The sequence below is a fragment of the Leopardus geoffroyi genome, chromosome B2, assembly GCF_018350155.1.
Source record: "Leopardus geoffroyi isolate Oge1 chromosome B2, O.geoffroyi_Oge1_pat1.0, whole genome shotgun sequence".
Classification (NCBI taxonomy): Eukaryota; Metazoa; Chordata; class Mammalia; order Carnivora; family Felidae; genus Leopardus; species Leopardus geoffroyi.
In genome coordinates, this window is record NC_059332.1 from 772,319 (window position 1) to 789,262 (window position 16,944).

Genomic DNA, 16,944 nt, shown 5'->3' on the forward strand with positions numbered 1-16,944 from the left:
AAATTCATTTTTATTTTTAATTTTTACTAAAAAATTTTTTCTTTATTTTCCTACTATATTCTTAACTTTTGTGTAAATTTATTCAAATTCTATTTTATTCCCATCATCTAAGTCTACTTCAATGAATTCATTTTTTCAAATTCTCAAATGATTTCCTTCCCCCCCCTTTTTTTTCTCTGCTCTGTCAAACCACTATCAACACTCAGACCAAAACACAACTAGGATATAGCATCATTTATTATATTCGTGTGTGTGTGTGTGTTTAATTTTTTAATTCTAATATTTTTTAATTTTAATATTTTTTAATTTTAATTTTTCTCCCTCATTAATTACTTTTCTCCCTTCAAAATGACAAAACGAAGGAATTCGCCCAAAAAGAAAGCGCATAAGGAAGCGACACCCAGGGATTTAACCAACACAGATACAAGCAAGATGTCTGAATGAGAATTTAGAATCATGATAATAAGAATACTAGCTGGAGTTGAAAAGAGACTAGAATCCCTTTCTGAGGAGATAAAAGAAGTAAAACTAGTCTGAATGATATAAAAAATGCTATAACTGAGCCGCAATCACGGATGGATGCTGCAGCAGTAAGGATGTATGAGGCAGAACAGAGAATCAGCAATACAGAGGACAAAATTATGAAGAATAATGAAGCAGAAAAAAAGAGGAAGATTAAGGCAAAAGAGCACGATTTAAGAATTAGAGAAATCAGTGACTAATTAAAAAGGAACAACATAAAAATCATAGGGGTCCCAGAAGAGGAACAGAAAGAAATTGGGGTAGAAGTGTTATGTGAGCAAATCATAGCTGAAAACTTTCCAAACCTGGGGAAAGACACAGACATCAAAATCCAGAAAGCACAGAGGACCACCATTAGATTCAGCAAAAACCGGCCATCAAAAAGGCATATCATAGTCAAATTCACAAAATACTCAGGCAAGCAGAGAATCATGAAATCAGCAAGGGAAAAAAAGACCCAGCCTACAAGGGAAGACAGGTCAGGATTGCAGCAGACCTATCCACAGAAATTTGGCAGGCAGAAAGGAGTGGCAGGATATATTCAATGTGCTGAATCAGAAATAAAATATGCAGCCAAGAATTCTTTATCCAGCAAGGCTGTCATTCAAAATAGAAGGAGGGATAAAAAAGTTTCCCAAACAAAAATTAAAGGAGTTTGTGACACTAAATCAGCCCTGCAAGAAATTTTAAGGGAGACTCTCTGAGGGGAGAAAAAATGAAAAAATTAAAAAATACATACACACATACATACATACATACATACATACCAAAAGGAACAAAAGAGAACACCACCAGAAACTCCAACTCTACAAGTATCATAATGGCAATAAATTCATATCTTTCAGTACTCACTATAAACGTCAATGGACTCAATGCTCCCATCAAAAGACACAGGGTAACAGAACAGATAAGAAAACAAGATTCATCTATATGCTGTACAGGAGACTCATTTTAGACCTAAAGACACCCTCATACTGAAAATAAGGGAATGGAGAACCATCTATCATGCTAATGGTCAACAAAAGAAAGCCGGAGTAGCCATTCTTAAATCAAACAATCTAGACTTTAAAATAAAAACTGCATCAAGAGATGCAGAAGGGCATTATATCAAAATCAAGGGGTCTATCCACCAAGACCTAATAATTGTAAACATTTTTGCACCAAATGTGGTAGACCCAAATATATAAATCAATTAATCACACACATGAAGAAACTCATTGATAGTAATACCATAATAGTAGGAGACTTCAACACCCCACTCACAGCAATGGACCCATCATCTAATCAAAAAATCAACAAGGAAACAATGGCTTTGAATAACACAATGGACCAGATAGACTTAACAGATATATTCAGAACATTGCATCCGAAAGTAGCAGAATATACATTCTTCTCCAGTGCACATGGAACGTTCTCCAGAATAGACCATATACTGGGACACCAATCAGCCCTAAGTAAATACAAAAAGACTGAGATCATACTGGGCATATTTTCAGACCACAATGCTATGAAACTCAAAATCAACCACAAGAAAATATTTGGAAAGGTAAAAATTACTTGGAGACTCAAGAACATCCTATTAAAGAATGAATGAGCTAACCAAGCAGTTAAAGAGGAAATTAAAAAGTATATGGAAGTCAATGAAAATGATAACACCACAACCCAGAACCTTTGGGACACAGCAAACGCAGTCGTAAGAGGAAAGTATATAGCAATCCAGGCCTTCCTAAAGAAGGAAGAAAGATCTCAGATACACAACCTAACATTACGCCTAAGGAGCTGGAAAAAGAACAGCAAATAAAACCCAAAAACAGCAGAAGACAGGAAATAATAAAGATTAGGGCAGAAATCAATACTATCGAATCCAAAAAACAGTAGAAGAAATCAATGAAACCAGAAGCTGGTTCTTTGAAAGAATTAACAAAATTGATAAACTCCTAGCCAGTTTGATCAAGAAGAAAAAGGAAAGGATCCAAATAAATAAAAATCAAGAATGAAAGAGGAGAGATCACAACCAACACAGCAGAAATAAAAGCAGTAATAAGAGAATATTATGAGCAATTATATGCCAATAAAATCGGCAATCTGGAAGAAATAGACAAATTCCCAGAAACATACACATTACCAAAACTGAAACAGGAAGAAATAGAAAATTTGAACAGACCCATAACCAGTAAGGAAATCGAATTAGTAATCAAAAACCTGCCAAAAACCAAGAGTCCAGGGCCAGATGGCTTTCCAGGGGAATTCTACCAAACATTTAAGAAAGAGTTAACACCCATTCTCTTGAAGGTGTTCCAAAAAATAGAAATGGAAGGAAAATTTCCAAATTCTTTCTATGAAGCCAGCATTACCTAGATTCCAAAGCCAGAGATCCCCCTAAAAAGGAGAACTATAGACTAATTTCCCTGATAAACATGGATGCAGAAATCTTCAACAAGATATTAGCCCACCAGATCCAACAATACGCTATAAAAATTATTCACCACGACCAAGCAGGATTTATTCCTGGGATGCAAGGAAGGTTCAATATCCACAAAAAACAATTAATGTGATTCATCACATCAATAAAAGAAAGGACAAGAACCATATGATCTTATCAACAGATGCAGAGAAAGAATTTGACAAAATACTGCATCCTTTCTTGATAAAAACCCTGAAGAAAATCATGATAGAAGGATCATATCTAAAGATCATAAAAGCCATATATAAAATATCCGACACTAGTATCATTCTCAATGGGGAAAACTGAGAGCTTTCCCCTAAGGTCAGGAAGGAGACAGGGATGTCCACTATCACCACTGTTATTCAACATAGTATTGGAAGTCTTCGCCTCTGAAATCAGACAACACAAAGAAATAAAAGGCATCCAAATTGGCCAGGAGGAGGTCAAACTTACACTCTTCGCAGATGACATGATACTGTATATGGAAAACCCAAAAGATTCTACCAAAAAACTGCCAGAATTGACTCATGAATTCAGCAAAGTTGGAGGATATAAATCAATGCACAGAAATCGGTTTCATTTCTATACACCAACAATGAAGCGACAGAAAGAGAAATCAAGGAATTGATCCCATTTACAGTTGCACAAAAAACCATAAAATACCTAGGAATAAATCTAACTAAAGAGGTGAAAAATCTATACACTGAAAACTATAGAAAGCTTATGAAAGAAATTGAAGACACCAAAAAAAAAAAAAAAAAAAAAAGGAAAAATATTCCATGTGGGGGGGCGGATGGACTAAATGGGTAAGGGGCATTAAGGAATCTACTCCTGAAAACGTTGTTGCACTATATGCTAACTAATTTGGATGTAAATTTAAAAAAATATAAGAAATAAAACAAGTTAAAATAAAAAAAATAATTAAAAAAGAAGAGGATGAAAAAATTGATGGTGACACAAACAAATGGGAATGTATTCCATATTCATTGATTGGAAAAATAATATTATTAAAATGTCCATGCTACTCAAATGAATCTCCGCATTGTAACATAATCTCTACCAAAATACCAACAATAGTTTTCACAGAATGAGAATAAAAAATCTTAAAATTTGTATGGAACCACAAATAGCTGAAATAATTTTTAAAAAGAGAAATAAAAGTGTAAGTATCACAATTCCAGATTTCAATTGATACTACAAAATCTTAATCAAAACAGTATGGGGCTGACACATACATAGACACATACATCATTGGAACAGAATAGAAATTCCAGAAGTAAACCCACAATTGTATGGTCAGTTAATCTTTGACAAAGGGTGCAAGAATATGTAATGGGAAAAAGACAATCTCTTCAACAAATGGTGCTGGGGAAACAGGACAGCTACATGCAAAAGAAAGAAACTAAATGCTGTCTTTTGCCATACACAAAAATAAACACAAGATGGATTAAACAACTAAATGTGACACCTGAAATCATAAAAATCCTAGAAGAGAGTTCATGCAGTAATGTCTGTGACATTGCCTATAGCAAATTTTTTCTAGATATGCCTCCTGAAGCAAAGGAAATAAAAGCAAAAATAAGCTTTGGAACTACATCATAATAGAAAGCTTTGTCACAGCAAAGGAAACAATCGATAAAACTAAAAGGCAACCTACAGAATGGGAGAAGTTGTTTGTAAATAACCTATCTGATAAAGGATTAGTATACAAAATATATGAAGAACTTTTCCACTTTAACACCCCAAAATTAAATAATCCAAGTTTTAATATGGACAGAAGGCACGAACAGACATTTCTCCAAAGAAGACATACAGATGACCAACAGACACATGAAAAGATTCTCAACCTCACTCATCATCAGGGAAATGAAAATCTAACCACAATACAGCAGAAAGAGAAATTAAGAAACCAACCCCACTTATAGTTTCACCAAAAATAATAAGACACCTAGGAATAAACCTAACCAGGGAGGTGAAAGATCTATAGGCTGAAAGCTATAAAACACTGATGTAAGAAATTGAAGATGATACAAAGATATGGGAAGACATCCCATGTTCATGGATTGGAAGAAAAATATTGCTAAAATATGTATACCATCCTAAGCATTCTACACATTTAATGGAATACCTATCAAAATACCAACAGCATTTTTTCAGAGAACTAGAACAAACAATCATAAAATTTATTTTTTTAATATTTATTTTTGAGAGAGACAGTGGGAGCAGGTGAGAGGTGGAGAGAAAGGGAGACATAGAATCCAAAACAGGCTCCAGGCTCTAAGCTGTCAGCAGAGAGCTCAACGTGGGGCTTGAACTCACTAACTGTGAGATCATGACTTGAACCAAAGTCAGACACTTAACTGACTGAGCCACCCAGATGCCCCTACAATCCTAAAATTTATAAGGAATGACAAAAGATCCCAAATAGCCAAAGAAATCTTGAAACAGAAAAGCAACGCAGGAAATATTCCAATTTTAGATTTCAAGTTATATTACAAAGCTGTAGTGATCAAAACAGTATGGTACTAGTACAAAAGTTGACACATTGATCAATGGGACAGAATAGAAATCCCAGAAATAAGCCCCCAACTTCATGGCCAGCTAATCTTTGACAAAGCAGGAAAGAATACCCAGTAGGAAAAAGACAGTCTTTTCAATGAATGGTGTTGGCAAAACTGGGCAGCTGCATTAAAAAGAATGACACTGGACCGCTTTGTCTCACCATACACAAAAATAAACTCAAAATGAATGAAAGGCCTAAATGTGAGACATAAAACCATAAAAATCCTAGAAGAGAGCACAGAAAGTAATGTCTCTGACATCAGCAGTAACCATATTTTTCTAGACATGCCTTCTGGGTAAGAGAAATAAAAGAAAAATAAACTTTTGGGTCTACATCAAAATAAAAAACGTCTGCACAGTAAAGTAAACAATCAACAAAACTAAAAGGCAACCTACGGAATGGGAGAAGATATTTGCAAATGACATATATGATAAAGCATTATTATCCAAAATATAAAAAGAACTTATACAACTCAATACCCAAAAAACAAATAATCTAATTAGGAAATGAGCAGAAGACATTTCTCCAAAGAAGGCATACAGATGACTAACAGATACATGAAGAGATGTTCAACATCACTCATCATCAGGAAAATGAAATGCAAACTACATTGAGATATCACCGCACACCTTTCAGAATGGCTAAAATGAACACAGGAGACAACGAGTGTTGACGAGGATGTGGATAAAAAATAACTGTTGGTGGGAATGCAAAGTGGGGCATCCACTGCGGAAAACAGTATGGAGGTTCCTCAAAAAATAAAAATAAATCACTACCTTACGTTTCAGTAATTGCATTACTGGATATTTACCCAAAGATTAAAAAAAAAAAGCAATTCAAATGGATATATACATCCCATGTTTATTGCAGCATTATCTACAATAGCCACATTATGGAAGCAAAAGTGTCCATCGATAGATGAATGGATAAAGAAGTTATGACAGATTATTATTCAGCCATTAAAAATGATGACATCTTGCCATTTGCAATGACATGGATGGAGCAAGAGAGTATAATGCTAAGCAAAATAAGCCAGTCAGATAGAAAAATACCATATGATTTCCCTCATATCTGGACTTTAAAAAACAAAAGAAATGGACATAGTAAAAAAAGAGACAAACCAAAAAACAGATTCTTAACTATAGAGAACAAACTGATGGTTACCAGAGGGGAGGTAAATGGGGGAATGTGCAAAATAGATGAAGGGGGTTAAGTGTACACTTATCTTGATGTGCACTGAGAAATATATGGAATTGTTGAATTGCTATATTTTATACTTGAAATTAATATAATACCGTATGTTAGCTGTACTGAAATTAATGTTTAAAAATACAGAGATGGAGGCAAACCATAAGAGACTCTTAAATACAGAGAACGAACTGAGGAGTGCTGGAGGGGAGGTGGATAAGGGGATGCGCTAAATGGGTGAAGTATTAGGAGGGCACTTATTGGGATGAGCACTGGGGGTTATATGTAAGTGATGAATCACAGGGTTCTACTCGTGAAACCAATACTACACTCTATGCTAACTAACTTGAATTTATGTATGTATATACATAAGTGTATGTAAGTATACATACACACAAACAAACAAATTGATTCTTAAAGTGATCTTGGTTTCCCCTGGTACAGGAATAAAGGTAAAAATGCCAGTGGCTTGTAGAGTGAAATATTTTGGGTTACAGGAGGGGAAAATGAAAGATCTGAATCTCCCCCAGTTACAAAAAGAAAAGTTGGAGATATTGAGTTTTCTTTCCCTTGTATATATTCAGAATTTGCAAATGTGTTTTGTACATATGACAAAATGAAAAGAAGATAGAGGATAGTAGTAGTCATTCATAGTGATGACCCATAATAATCACCCCCTCCCAAATTTATGTATATCAGAGCTGAATTTGCTTCATGTGTCTTTGCTGCCACTTCTAGACAAATATCCACTTCTCCTACAGGGTCATTCCATTTTGGACTCACCAATTTTGTCTTTATCACAGACACTCATCTTTCTTCAAGAGGGAAAGGCTACAAGAAATGGAAAGGAACAACACCAGATCTTTAGAAAGCTATATCCTCATAAGTTTCTCTGGCTAATCCTAGAAGTAGGATTTTCCTACATTTACCTATTGTCTCCAGAGAAGCATGAATATTTTCTTGCTTTCACCTCTAGATTTTCTGTCCCTTATACCAATGTGTTTTCAGGGAGTCACCTTTCATTACCAGATGTGAGTTTCACCATAGGCTCCAACCATCCAATGTTGTATAATCTCATCTGGAGTGCAGATAAGATCACATCTGCCTGGAGTTGCCATCCAGTACTATATTTTTCCCATACTGGAAGCGTGAGATGCATCCTCCTGTCTATCAAAATGAATATGCTGCAGGCTACAGAACCCTGCACTACTTAGCATCACATGCTCATATATTTGGTCATGCTTTCATATTGATGTCCTAGCCTCAGGTGCTGTCCTACTGTGAGAATACAATGGCCCTAAGGGCTTTTGTCTTCACAAAACTTATCCTTATGCCCTCTTTCTAACCCTCATCTCCTATAGGTACACTGCATGTGGTCACTTGACCTTTCATTATATCAGCTACTAGAGGAAAGAAAATCTTCGATGTTTATATTTTCCTACTGTATCTCTCCTATTCTAAAACAGGATGATAGATTACTGATGACAGATAAGTAGTAGATGATAGATAGGTAGATAGATAGTGATTTATGGATGATAATGGTAGATGATAAATATATTGATAGTGATAGATGATAGATACATAGATAGATGATACTGATTTATAGATAGAAGATAGATAGCAATAGAGCAGATTATAGACACGGATCTCTCTCCAACAAACACACTCCCATTGCCAAAACCAGGCAGACTCCTTATTGTCTTCTATGTACACATAAACCTTAGTATCAATACCCTCATCAATACATTGAGAAACAGGGATGTAAAAGTGTCTATGAAGATAAAGCTTGAGAAGGGGTAGGTGTCCATTTTGAGAAACAATTTTTAATCCATGTACCATGTATATTACCTGATCTAGAATGATGAAGATAGTTCTGGGACTGACAAATAAATAGGGCAGGTGATGGCATGCTTATGCATTAGCATAGTATTCCTGAGTTGATTGTTCCTCATCTACTCCCAGGGACTCTAAATTACCCACTGTTAAATTACCCACTGTTCAGTATGGGACTCTAGTTCTGGACATTGCAATGCCCTGCACGTATAAAAACTTGCCTTTACTGTAAACACTGGATTTTTCTGTTTTGACTCTGCTCTCAAGACAAATTCTTTAGGCTTGTGTGAAGGATAGAAAAGGGACTGAGAAGATAGACATGATGTATAATAATTGAGTATTTCTGGATTTATATAAAGTTATTATCTCCACTGGAACCCTATTTTCCTATATCTGTTTTCCTACTCAGTCTTTCATGACGGCACTCAATGTGCTACTGCCTTAAGTCAAAGAAGAAATCATAAAGGAAATTGGTTAGTATTTGAAGCAAAATAAAAATGAAAAAGAAAACTATCGAAATGTATGGGATGCAGCTAAATCAGTGGTTAGAGAGAAATTGATAGCTTTCAATGTTTATGTTGTTTAAAAAGGGTTAGAAAAGTCTAATATCAATTATCTAAACTTCTACCTTAAAAGGCTAAAGAAGGAAGATTAAATGAAAAATAGAATGAAGGAAATAATAAATATAAAAGCAGATTACGAAATACAAAACTATTAAAAATAACATATGACACCACAGTTGGTACTTTGAAAAATATCAATCCAGACAATCTCTAGCTAGACTGATTAAGAACGAAGTGGAGGAGATACAAGCTACAGGGTCAGAAATGAAATGGGTTAGTACAGATCTTATAGCAATTAAAAGGATAATAAGGGAATATTATGAAAAATAAATTTGACATCTAAGGTGAAATTCCTAGATCCCTTGAAAGATATTAATAACCAAAATAGATTCAAAAAGAATTTGAATTCTTAATACTTTTATACTAGTGAAATTAGTTTTAGTTTTAATTAAAAATGCTCCCACAAAGAGAAGTATACATCTGTATGTCTATACTTGTGAATTCTATTAAATGTTGAAGAAGAAATAATATCAATGATAAATTAACTCTTTAAGAAAATAGAGAATTCTTCCCAAGTCATGTAATGAAGCCAGACTTAAATTGGTATACAATCTATGCCAAGACATCACAAGAAAAGAAAAATACTGCTTAACATCATTCATTATTTTAGACAAAAAAAATCTTATCAAATATTAGCTAATGAAGCACAGCATAATGCTAAAAGGACAGTGAGCCATGATCAACTGAGATTTTTTCCCCAGGAGGCAAATTAGCTTAACTTATGAAAATCAATTTCAAAATTCCCCATTTAATAGCATAAAGTAGAAAGAAACACAGGATCACCTCAGGAAATGCAGAAAAATCAGTGGACAAAATTTCACACACTTTCATGATAAACACCCTCAGCAAACCAAGAATAGAAAGAAGCTTTCTGAACCTGGCAGAGGACATCAATAAAATACAGCTGATAACATCGTCATTGGCAAAAGACTGAATACTTTCCCTTAAGATTGCAAACAAGGCAAGAATTTCTGCTCCCAGTTCTTCCACTTGTTAGTAACCCAGACTTCATAGCAGGTGAAACATGGAAAGATAAAGAAATAAAAGGCAGAGCGATTGGAGTGATAGAAATAAAAGTCATTATTTGTGGATGACATGATCATGTACTTGGAAAATAATAAGCAGTCTATGTAAAAGCTATCAAAAATAACATGTGCATTTATCACAGTCACAGGATATAATGTCAATTAAAAAAAAATCTCAATTCTAGGGTAGGAGTTAAAATGAAGAGTAGTAGGGGGATCCTGGGCTTGCCTCATCTCTTGAACACAGAAAGATCAACATCAAATCATTTCAAATACTAGCAAATTGATCAGAGGATTAAGAGAACAATCTGCATAACTAGAGGGAGAAAATGAGGCAGGTATAAGTGCAGAGTGTAGAGTTGGGGGAGAAAAAAAGCTGTGGTGCCATGGAAGGGAGGGAACCCTTTTCTCAGAGAGGAGAGGAGAGGAGAGAGGGGGAGAGAGAGCAGTGTGTCAGGTTCATGCAAGAAAAGCACACCCCTGAAACCATTGGCTGGAGAATTAAGAGAAAATGACTATGGCAAGTTTTGCAAACAGTGGAGCTGAATTTGGGAGGTTTCTGAAGTCTGCACCATTCTCCAGAGTCAATCCAGGTGAGTAGCTGTGCTCCTAGGGAGAAGGAGGGTGGAGGCCTGGAGGTGGACAGTGGACATCATGGTGTGGGGATCTCCAGGGTTGCACTGGAAAGCATGGTTCTACTTCCTGCCATGCATTTGGAAGAGGTTATATTGCCTCCCCAAGGGCAAAATGGCACCTTTGAGCAGCCATTCAACAGCAGGAGACAGAGGCACATGCAGAAAGCATATAACCTGTGTTTTCGCTGTGCTTTACCATAAACTCCAGGCTCCTGCACAGCCCTGTGTTCTTTAGTAGGATGAACAAACTGAGGAAGAAAGAGAAAAACAAACATAAAAACACACTCTTAAATACAGAGGAGAAACTAGTGGTTGTCAGGGAGGAGGTATGTGGGGATGGATGAAATAGATAAAGGAGATTAAGAGGTACAAACTTCCAGTTATAAAATAAATAAGCTATGGATATAAAAAATACAGCATAAGAAATATGGTCAATAAGATCGTAATAACATTGTTTGGTGACAGACGATGACTACACTTAATTAACATTGAGTAACGTATAGAATTGTTTGATCATTGTGTTGTACACCTGAAACTAATATAACACTGTATGTTTATTATACTTTAATTAGAAAGCAAAAAAAAAAAAAACCCACAATGAGATATAGCTATAAACCTACTAGAAAAGCTAAAAGAATAAAGATTGACAATACCAAGTGTTAGAGAATGTGGGCAGTTGGAAATCACATATACTGCTCTTTGCAGTGATCATGGTACAGACCCTGTGAAAACATTCTGACAGTTTCTAATAAATGTGAACATATGCTAGGGACATGATCCATCGATTCCACTACTACGCATTTACCCAAGTTAAATGAAAATTACATGCCCACACAAACACTTGTCTACTAGTTTTCATGACAGCATTATTCATATTAGCAAAAAAGTAAATACTCCCAAGACTATTATCAGACAAATGAATATATTGTGCAGTATTCATACAATGGAATTCTAGCCATCACTTAAAAGGAAGGAGCTACTGACACATGCATAAATTTCAAAGACATCATGCCAAGTAAAAGCCAAACTCAACGATTACTCACTGTATCATTATATTTATATGACATTCTAAAAAAGAACAACAACAAAAGAAAGAAAAGTCTAAAATATAGTGAAAGAAAACTAATCCCTGCTTAAAGCTGTAGGTAGACGAAGAGAATTAATTGCAAAAGAGCACAATGTTCTCTTGGGAGTCAGGGAAATGTTCTATGTCTTCATCGTGTGATATTTACATAATTATACATTTGTCGAAACTCATTGGACTGTACATTTTCAATGGATGGATTTTATTGTATGTAAGTTATACTTCAATAGACCTGGAAAAAGAGAGCCATTTATCTGTTGAAAGGCTGGAGTGGGGACTCCTGGGTGACTCAGTCGGTTGTGCATCCAACTCTTGGTTTTGGCTCAGGTCATGATCTCGTGGTTTCATGAATTCGCATCGGGCTCTGCACTGACACCGTGGAGCTGCTTGTGATTCTATCTCTCTCTGTCTTTCTGTCTGACTCTCCCCTGCTCATGCCTTTTTTTTTTTTTAAAGAAAAGAAAGACGAGTGCTACATGAGGTATTCCAAATGGTAGTATTTCCAGGGAGGTAGTAGGAGTCCATGTTTTCATATTTCGTAAAATTTGTGTGATATGTAAAGGGATCCCATCACATGATTTAATATTAAAACTATTATTTAATAAAAAATATATTATATATATGAGCCTTACTTTGTGTATAGGTTCATGGGACTCTATCTTGTATCAATGTTCATGTCTAGTAAGAGATTAAAAAGAGGATGAGAGAAGAAAACAAAATCCACAGAGAGGGATCCAAGCACAGCAGACCATGTAATAGTAATGCACTCAGGAGCTTAGGGGAGATCCTGCACTTTATGTTCTTAGTTTTATAATTCACTTAATAGGATCTAGATCTTAAAAGAGGTGATAAGCTAAAACTTTAATATCTGAATTATAGCTAAAAAAAGTAACAAGTTTCCTTTTTTCCTTTTTTAAAATTTATTTTTTGAATCCACGTTAGTTAACATTTAGTGTAATAATTTCATGAGTAGAATTTAGTGATTCATCCCCAACATATAATTCCCAGTGTTCATACCAACACCCCTTCCTTAATGACCATTACCCATTGAGCCCATTTCTCCCCCCAACCTCGTTCCAGCAACCCTTGGTTTGTTTTCTGTATTTAAGAGTCTCTTATGGTTTGCCTCCCTCTCTGTTTTTACCTTATTTTTCCTTCTCTTCCCCTATGTTCATCTTTTTTTGTTTCTTAAATTCCACATAGGAGCGAAATCCTATGATATTTGTCTTTCCCTGACTGATGAGTGTCTAAGAGACCAAAATAAATTGTCCCTAGACCACTGCCCCTATATATAAGCTGACTAGCTTCAACTGAACATGTCTCCCACTCTGAAATAGAATATGCAAAGTAAGTTTATTTCAAGTGGTGATGGGAGCGGAGTGATATGTGTAATACATCAGTCAAGCCATTACAAGAAAAATATCACATATTGATATAATTAATTGAAAAAAATCATATATAAGGTTTTTGTAATATCCATACTAATGACAAATATTCATATTAAGTTTTAAAAGCAAAATTAACATGCCAATCAATGATTTTTATCAATAATTTGTTCAGATAATTAAAATATCCCTTGGATGAATCATATTATTTTTTCAGAACCTAGTTCTATCTGCTTCAGATACTTCACCTAATTGTTCCATTTATGAATTCTCATTAGTTGGCAGTATATAAATAACAATTTTAAAAGTTATTCCCACTATATGTATATGTGTATACATATAGTGGAAAAAATATGTATATACATTTTTAAGTTTTTTTTAAAAGTAGAAAAAGAAGAGAAGCCTACCCGTACTGCATTACTGGAGAGTCTCTCCCACCCATGACTCATCAGTATTATTATCCACCACTAAAAGTGATAAATTAAAGAATATGGACCAATTTCTTTTTTAACATTAAAAGAAAGAATAACGATGTTTAAAAGAAAAGTTTTAATGTACTTTCAATATGTCATTAAGAAAGCCCAACCAAAACAAATTAAACACATATCGCTTTCTTTGGTTTTATTGAATAGTATCATCTTACAGGAATTACAAATAGTTATTTATTTTTCAAAATTTATGGCCAAACTCCTTGTTTTGTTTTAAATTTTATTAATTAATTAATTATTTATTTATTTTGATATTTTTGACAAACAGAGAGAGTGGGGAGGGGCAGAGAGAGAGGGAGACAGAGGATCCCAAGCGGGCTCTGCACTAAGAGTGGAGAACCCAACATGGGGCTCAAACTCTTGAATTGTAAGTTCATGACCTGAGCCGAAGTTGGACATTTAACCAACTAGCTACCCAGACACACCTTGTTTTAAATTTTAAAAAGCTATCCTAATTTATTAGCACTGTGCCCAGTGACAAATTAAGTCATATAATGATACTTTATTTTTTTTATCTTATATTGTTATTTCCCCCACCAGAAAATGAGTTCTATTCAATCAAAAAGAGTGTTTTATTCATCTATTTCAACAAAACTCTGAAATCTAGAAGATATTTAGCTACTGAGGTAAATGAATAAATGAATGAGTAGATGAATAATTGGATAGGTGAATAAATGAACGATTTTGAACAGATATTTCTTTATATTGTTCAATGTGACAAGCATATAGATCCATAGAATAAAACACTATAATATAGTATCTGAAAAAAAGTATGCTTCAACCAAAGAATTGTCATACATCTTTTCACCATTTAGCTAAATTGAATGCCTGTGAATGACCAAAAACTCCATTCATCTATGTCTTTACTATAGTGTTCCCATCTTTTTGTAGATATTATTGCTCAGTCCATAATTTAGCACATTATTCTTATATTTTATTTATTTTTAAAGTTTTTATTTATTTATTTTGAAAGAGAGAGAGAGAGCCAGTGGGGGACAGACAGGGAGACAGAATCCCAAGCAGGCTCCACACTGTCAGTGCAGAGCCAGATGTGGGACCTGAACTCACAAACCATGAGATCATGACCTGAGCCAAAGTCAAGAGGCCAATGCCTAATTATCCTGAACCACCCAGGCTCCCCTTAACATATTATTTTTAAAACTCAGCTCCTAGTGAAAACTGGATGGCTCAGTCAGTTGAGCATCCAACTCTTGATTTCAGCTCAGGTTATGATCTCACTGTTTGGTGAATTCAAGCCCACATGAGGCTCAGTGCTTTATGGAGCCTGCTAGGGATTCTCTCTCTCTCTCTCTGACCCTCCCCCACTTGTGCTTTCTCTGTCTCTCTCAAAATGAATAAATAAACTTAAAGTCCCTAATTTCTATGGACACTAAATATGGAATTATTAAAGATTGAAGTGTTACAAATCAAAAAGTTACCTCTAGATAATGTTTTAGAATTAGTCAATAAAATGAATCCAAAGTTAGGACTGAACTTTCTTCTATGCTTTCTGGGTTGTAGACTAAAATAAGTATCAAAGAAAGAGGGAAACCACCTTCCAAGATGGACCAGACTTTGAACAAAAGTTGCAGGATAAAAATTGTGATCTCTCTATCACAAATCCCACTCCCATCCCACTAGTCTCCTTACTGCCCCTCTTACATCTTTGTTTCTGAGAGTGTAGATTAGAGGATTGAGGCTAGGCGTAACAACAGTATAAAAGAGGGCAATGAACTTGCCTTGATCTTGAGAACTTCCTGATGGTGGCTGCAGATATATGCACATGATTGGAATGAAAAAGAGAGACACAACCATAAGATGGGATCCACATGTTCCAAGGACTCTCTGAAGTTTGACTGATGACTGCATCCTAAACACAGCCAGGGCAATGGCAACATATGAGCTGAGAATCAGGATGAGTGGTATGAGGACGAAAATGGAGCTCATGATCAGGAGGGTCAGCTCATTAGCACGGGTATCAACACATGATAATCGCAGCACTGCTGGAACCTCACAAAAGAAATGGTCCACTTGGTGATGTCCACAGAGGGGGACCCAGAAGGTAAAGGAGGAATGAAGTGCTGAGGCGAAAAAGCCACTGACCCAGGAAGCCACAGCCAACAGGTGGCAGAAACGAGGGTTCATGAGCACGGTGTAATGTAGGGGTCTACAGACAGCTGCATAACGGTCATAGGACATGACCACCAGGAGGACACACTCTGTGGTTCCCAGTGCAAGGACAAAGTAAAGTTGAATCATGCAACCGGCATAAGAGATGGTCTTTTCTGGGCCCCAGAGATTGACCAGCAACTGAGGGATGGAGCTGGTGGTGTAGCAGAGATCCAGAAAAGAGAGGTTTGAGAGGAAGAAGTACATGGGAGTGTGGAGGCTGGCGTCCAGGCATGACAAGACAATGATAAACAGGTTGCCTATCAATGTCACCAAGTAGAACATCAAGATAAGCACAAAGAGAACTACTTCCAGATGAGGCCAATGTGAAAAACCCAGTAGAATAAAGTAGCCTTCAGAACTTGCATTTTTCCCCATCATCATTCATTTTTTCCAGTACCTGAAGAAAGAACCATAAACTCAAAGGCTGATAACTCAAAGGTTGTTCAACACTGGTCAGTAGTGTGGGGAAAACCTATGCCATTTCCAAAATGCTCTTGTTTCAGTAACATTTTTATAGTTTTGTTTTTATTTTTCATTCACATATTTCTTCCTGTTGTAGATAAAATCAATAACTTCTGAAGTGAATGAGTTCTTTTTATGAATCACTAAATTTCTATTGGATAAATAAAGATTAAAGATTAAGTTCCATAGCCAGGAAGACAATCTTCATGAAAAATAATCTTTTTAACAAAAAAACCTGTCAATTTATTCCTCTTTTATGTATTTTCAGGCCATCTCCAATTTTGTGGTTACAAAGAAAGGAATATCTCTACTCTTAATAATCTTACATATAAATGAGAGCCTACCATGAGATGAAAAACAACTGAGTACCAACTTTAAAATGTTAATATTTGGTGAAAAAAATAAATTTCAATTGCATTATGATTACAGGAAGAAGAAAATATTCTTATTCATTTATGTATGCTAACGACTTATTTTTAGACAAAAAAGAAATAGCATCAACTGGAAGTATAAACAAA

General features: G+C 35.3%; 1 protein-coding gene across 1 annotated transcript; it reads right to left on the bottom strand.

The window, feature by feature from the left end:
- Positions 1-15,406: 15,406 nt before the first annotated feature.
- On the bottom strand, positions 15,407-16,385 carry LOC123609657 (olfactory receptor 2J3-like). The gene has a single exon (XM_045500831.1). The coding sequence runs from the start codon at positions 16,343-16,345 to the stop codon at positions 15,407-15,409; it is 939 nt and encodes a 312-aa protein (XP_045356787.1). The 5' UTR covers positions 16,346-16,385.
- Between the last annotated feature and the right edge of the window lie 559 nt (positions 16,386-16,944).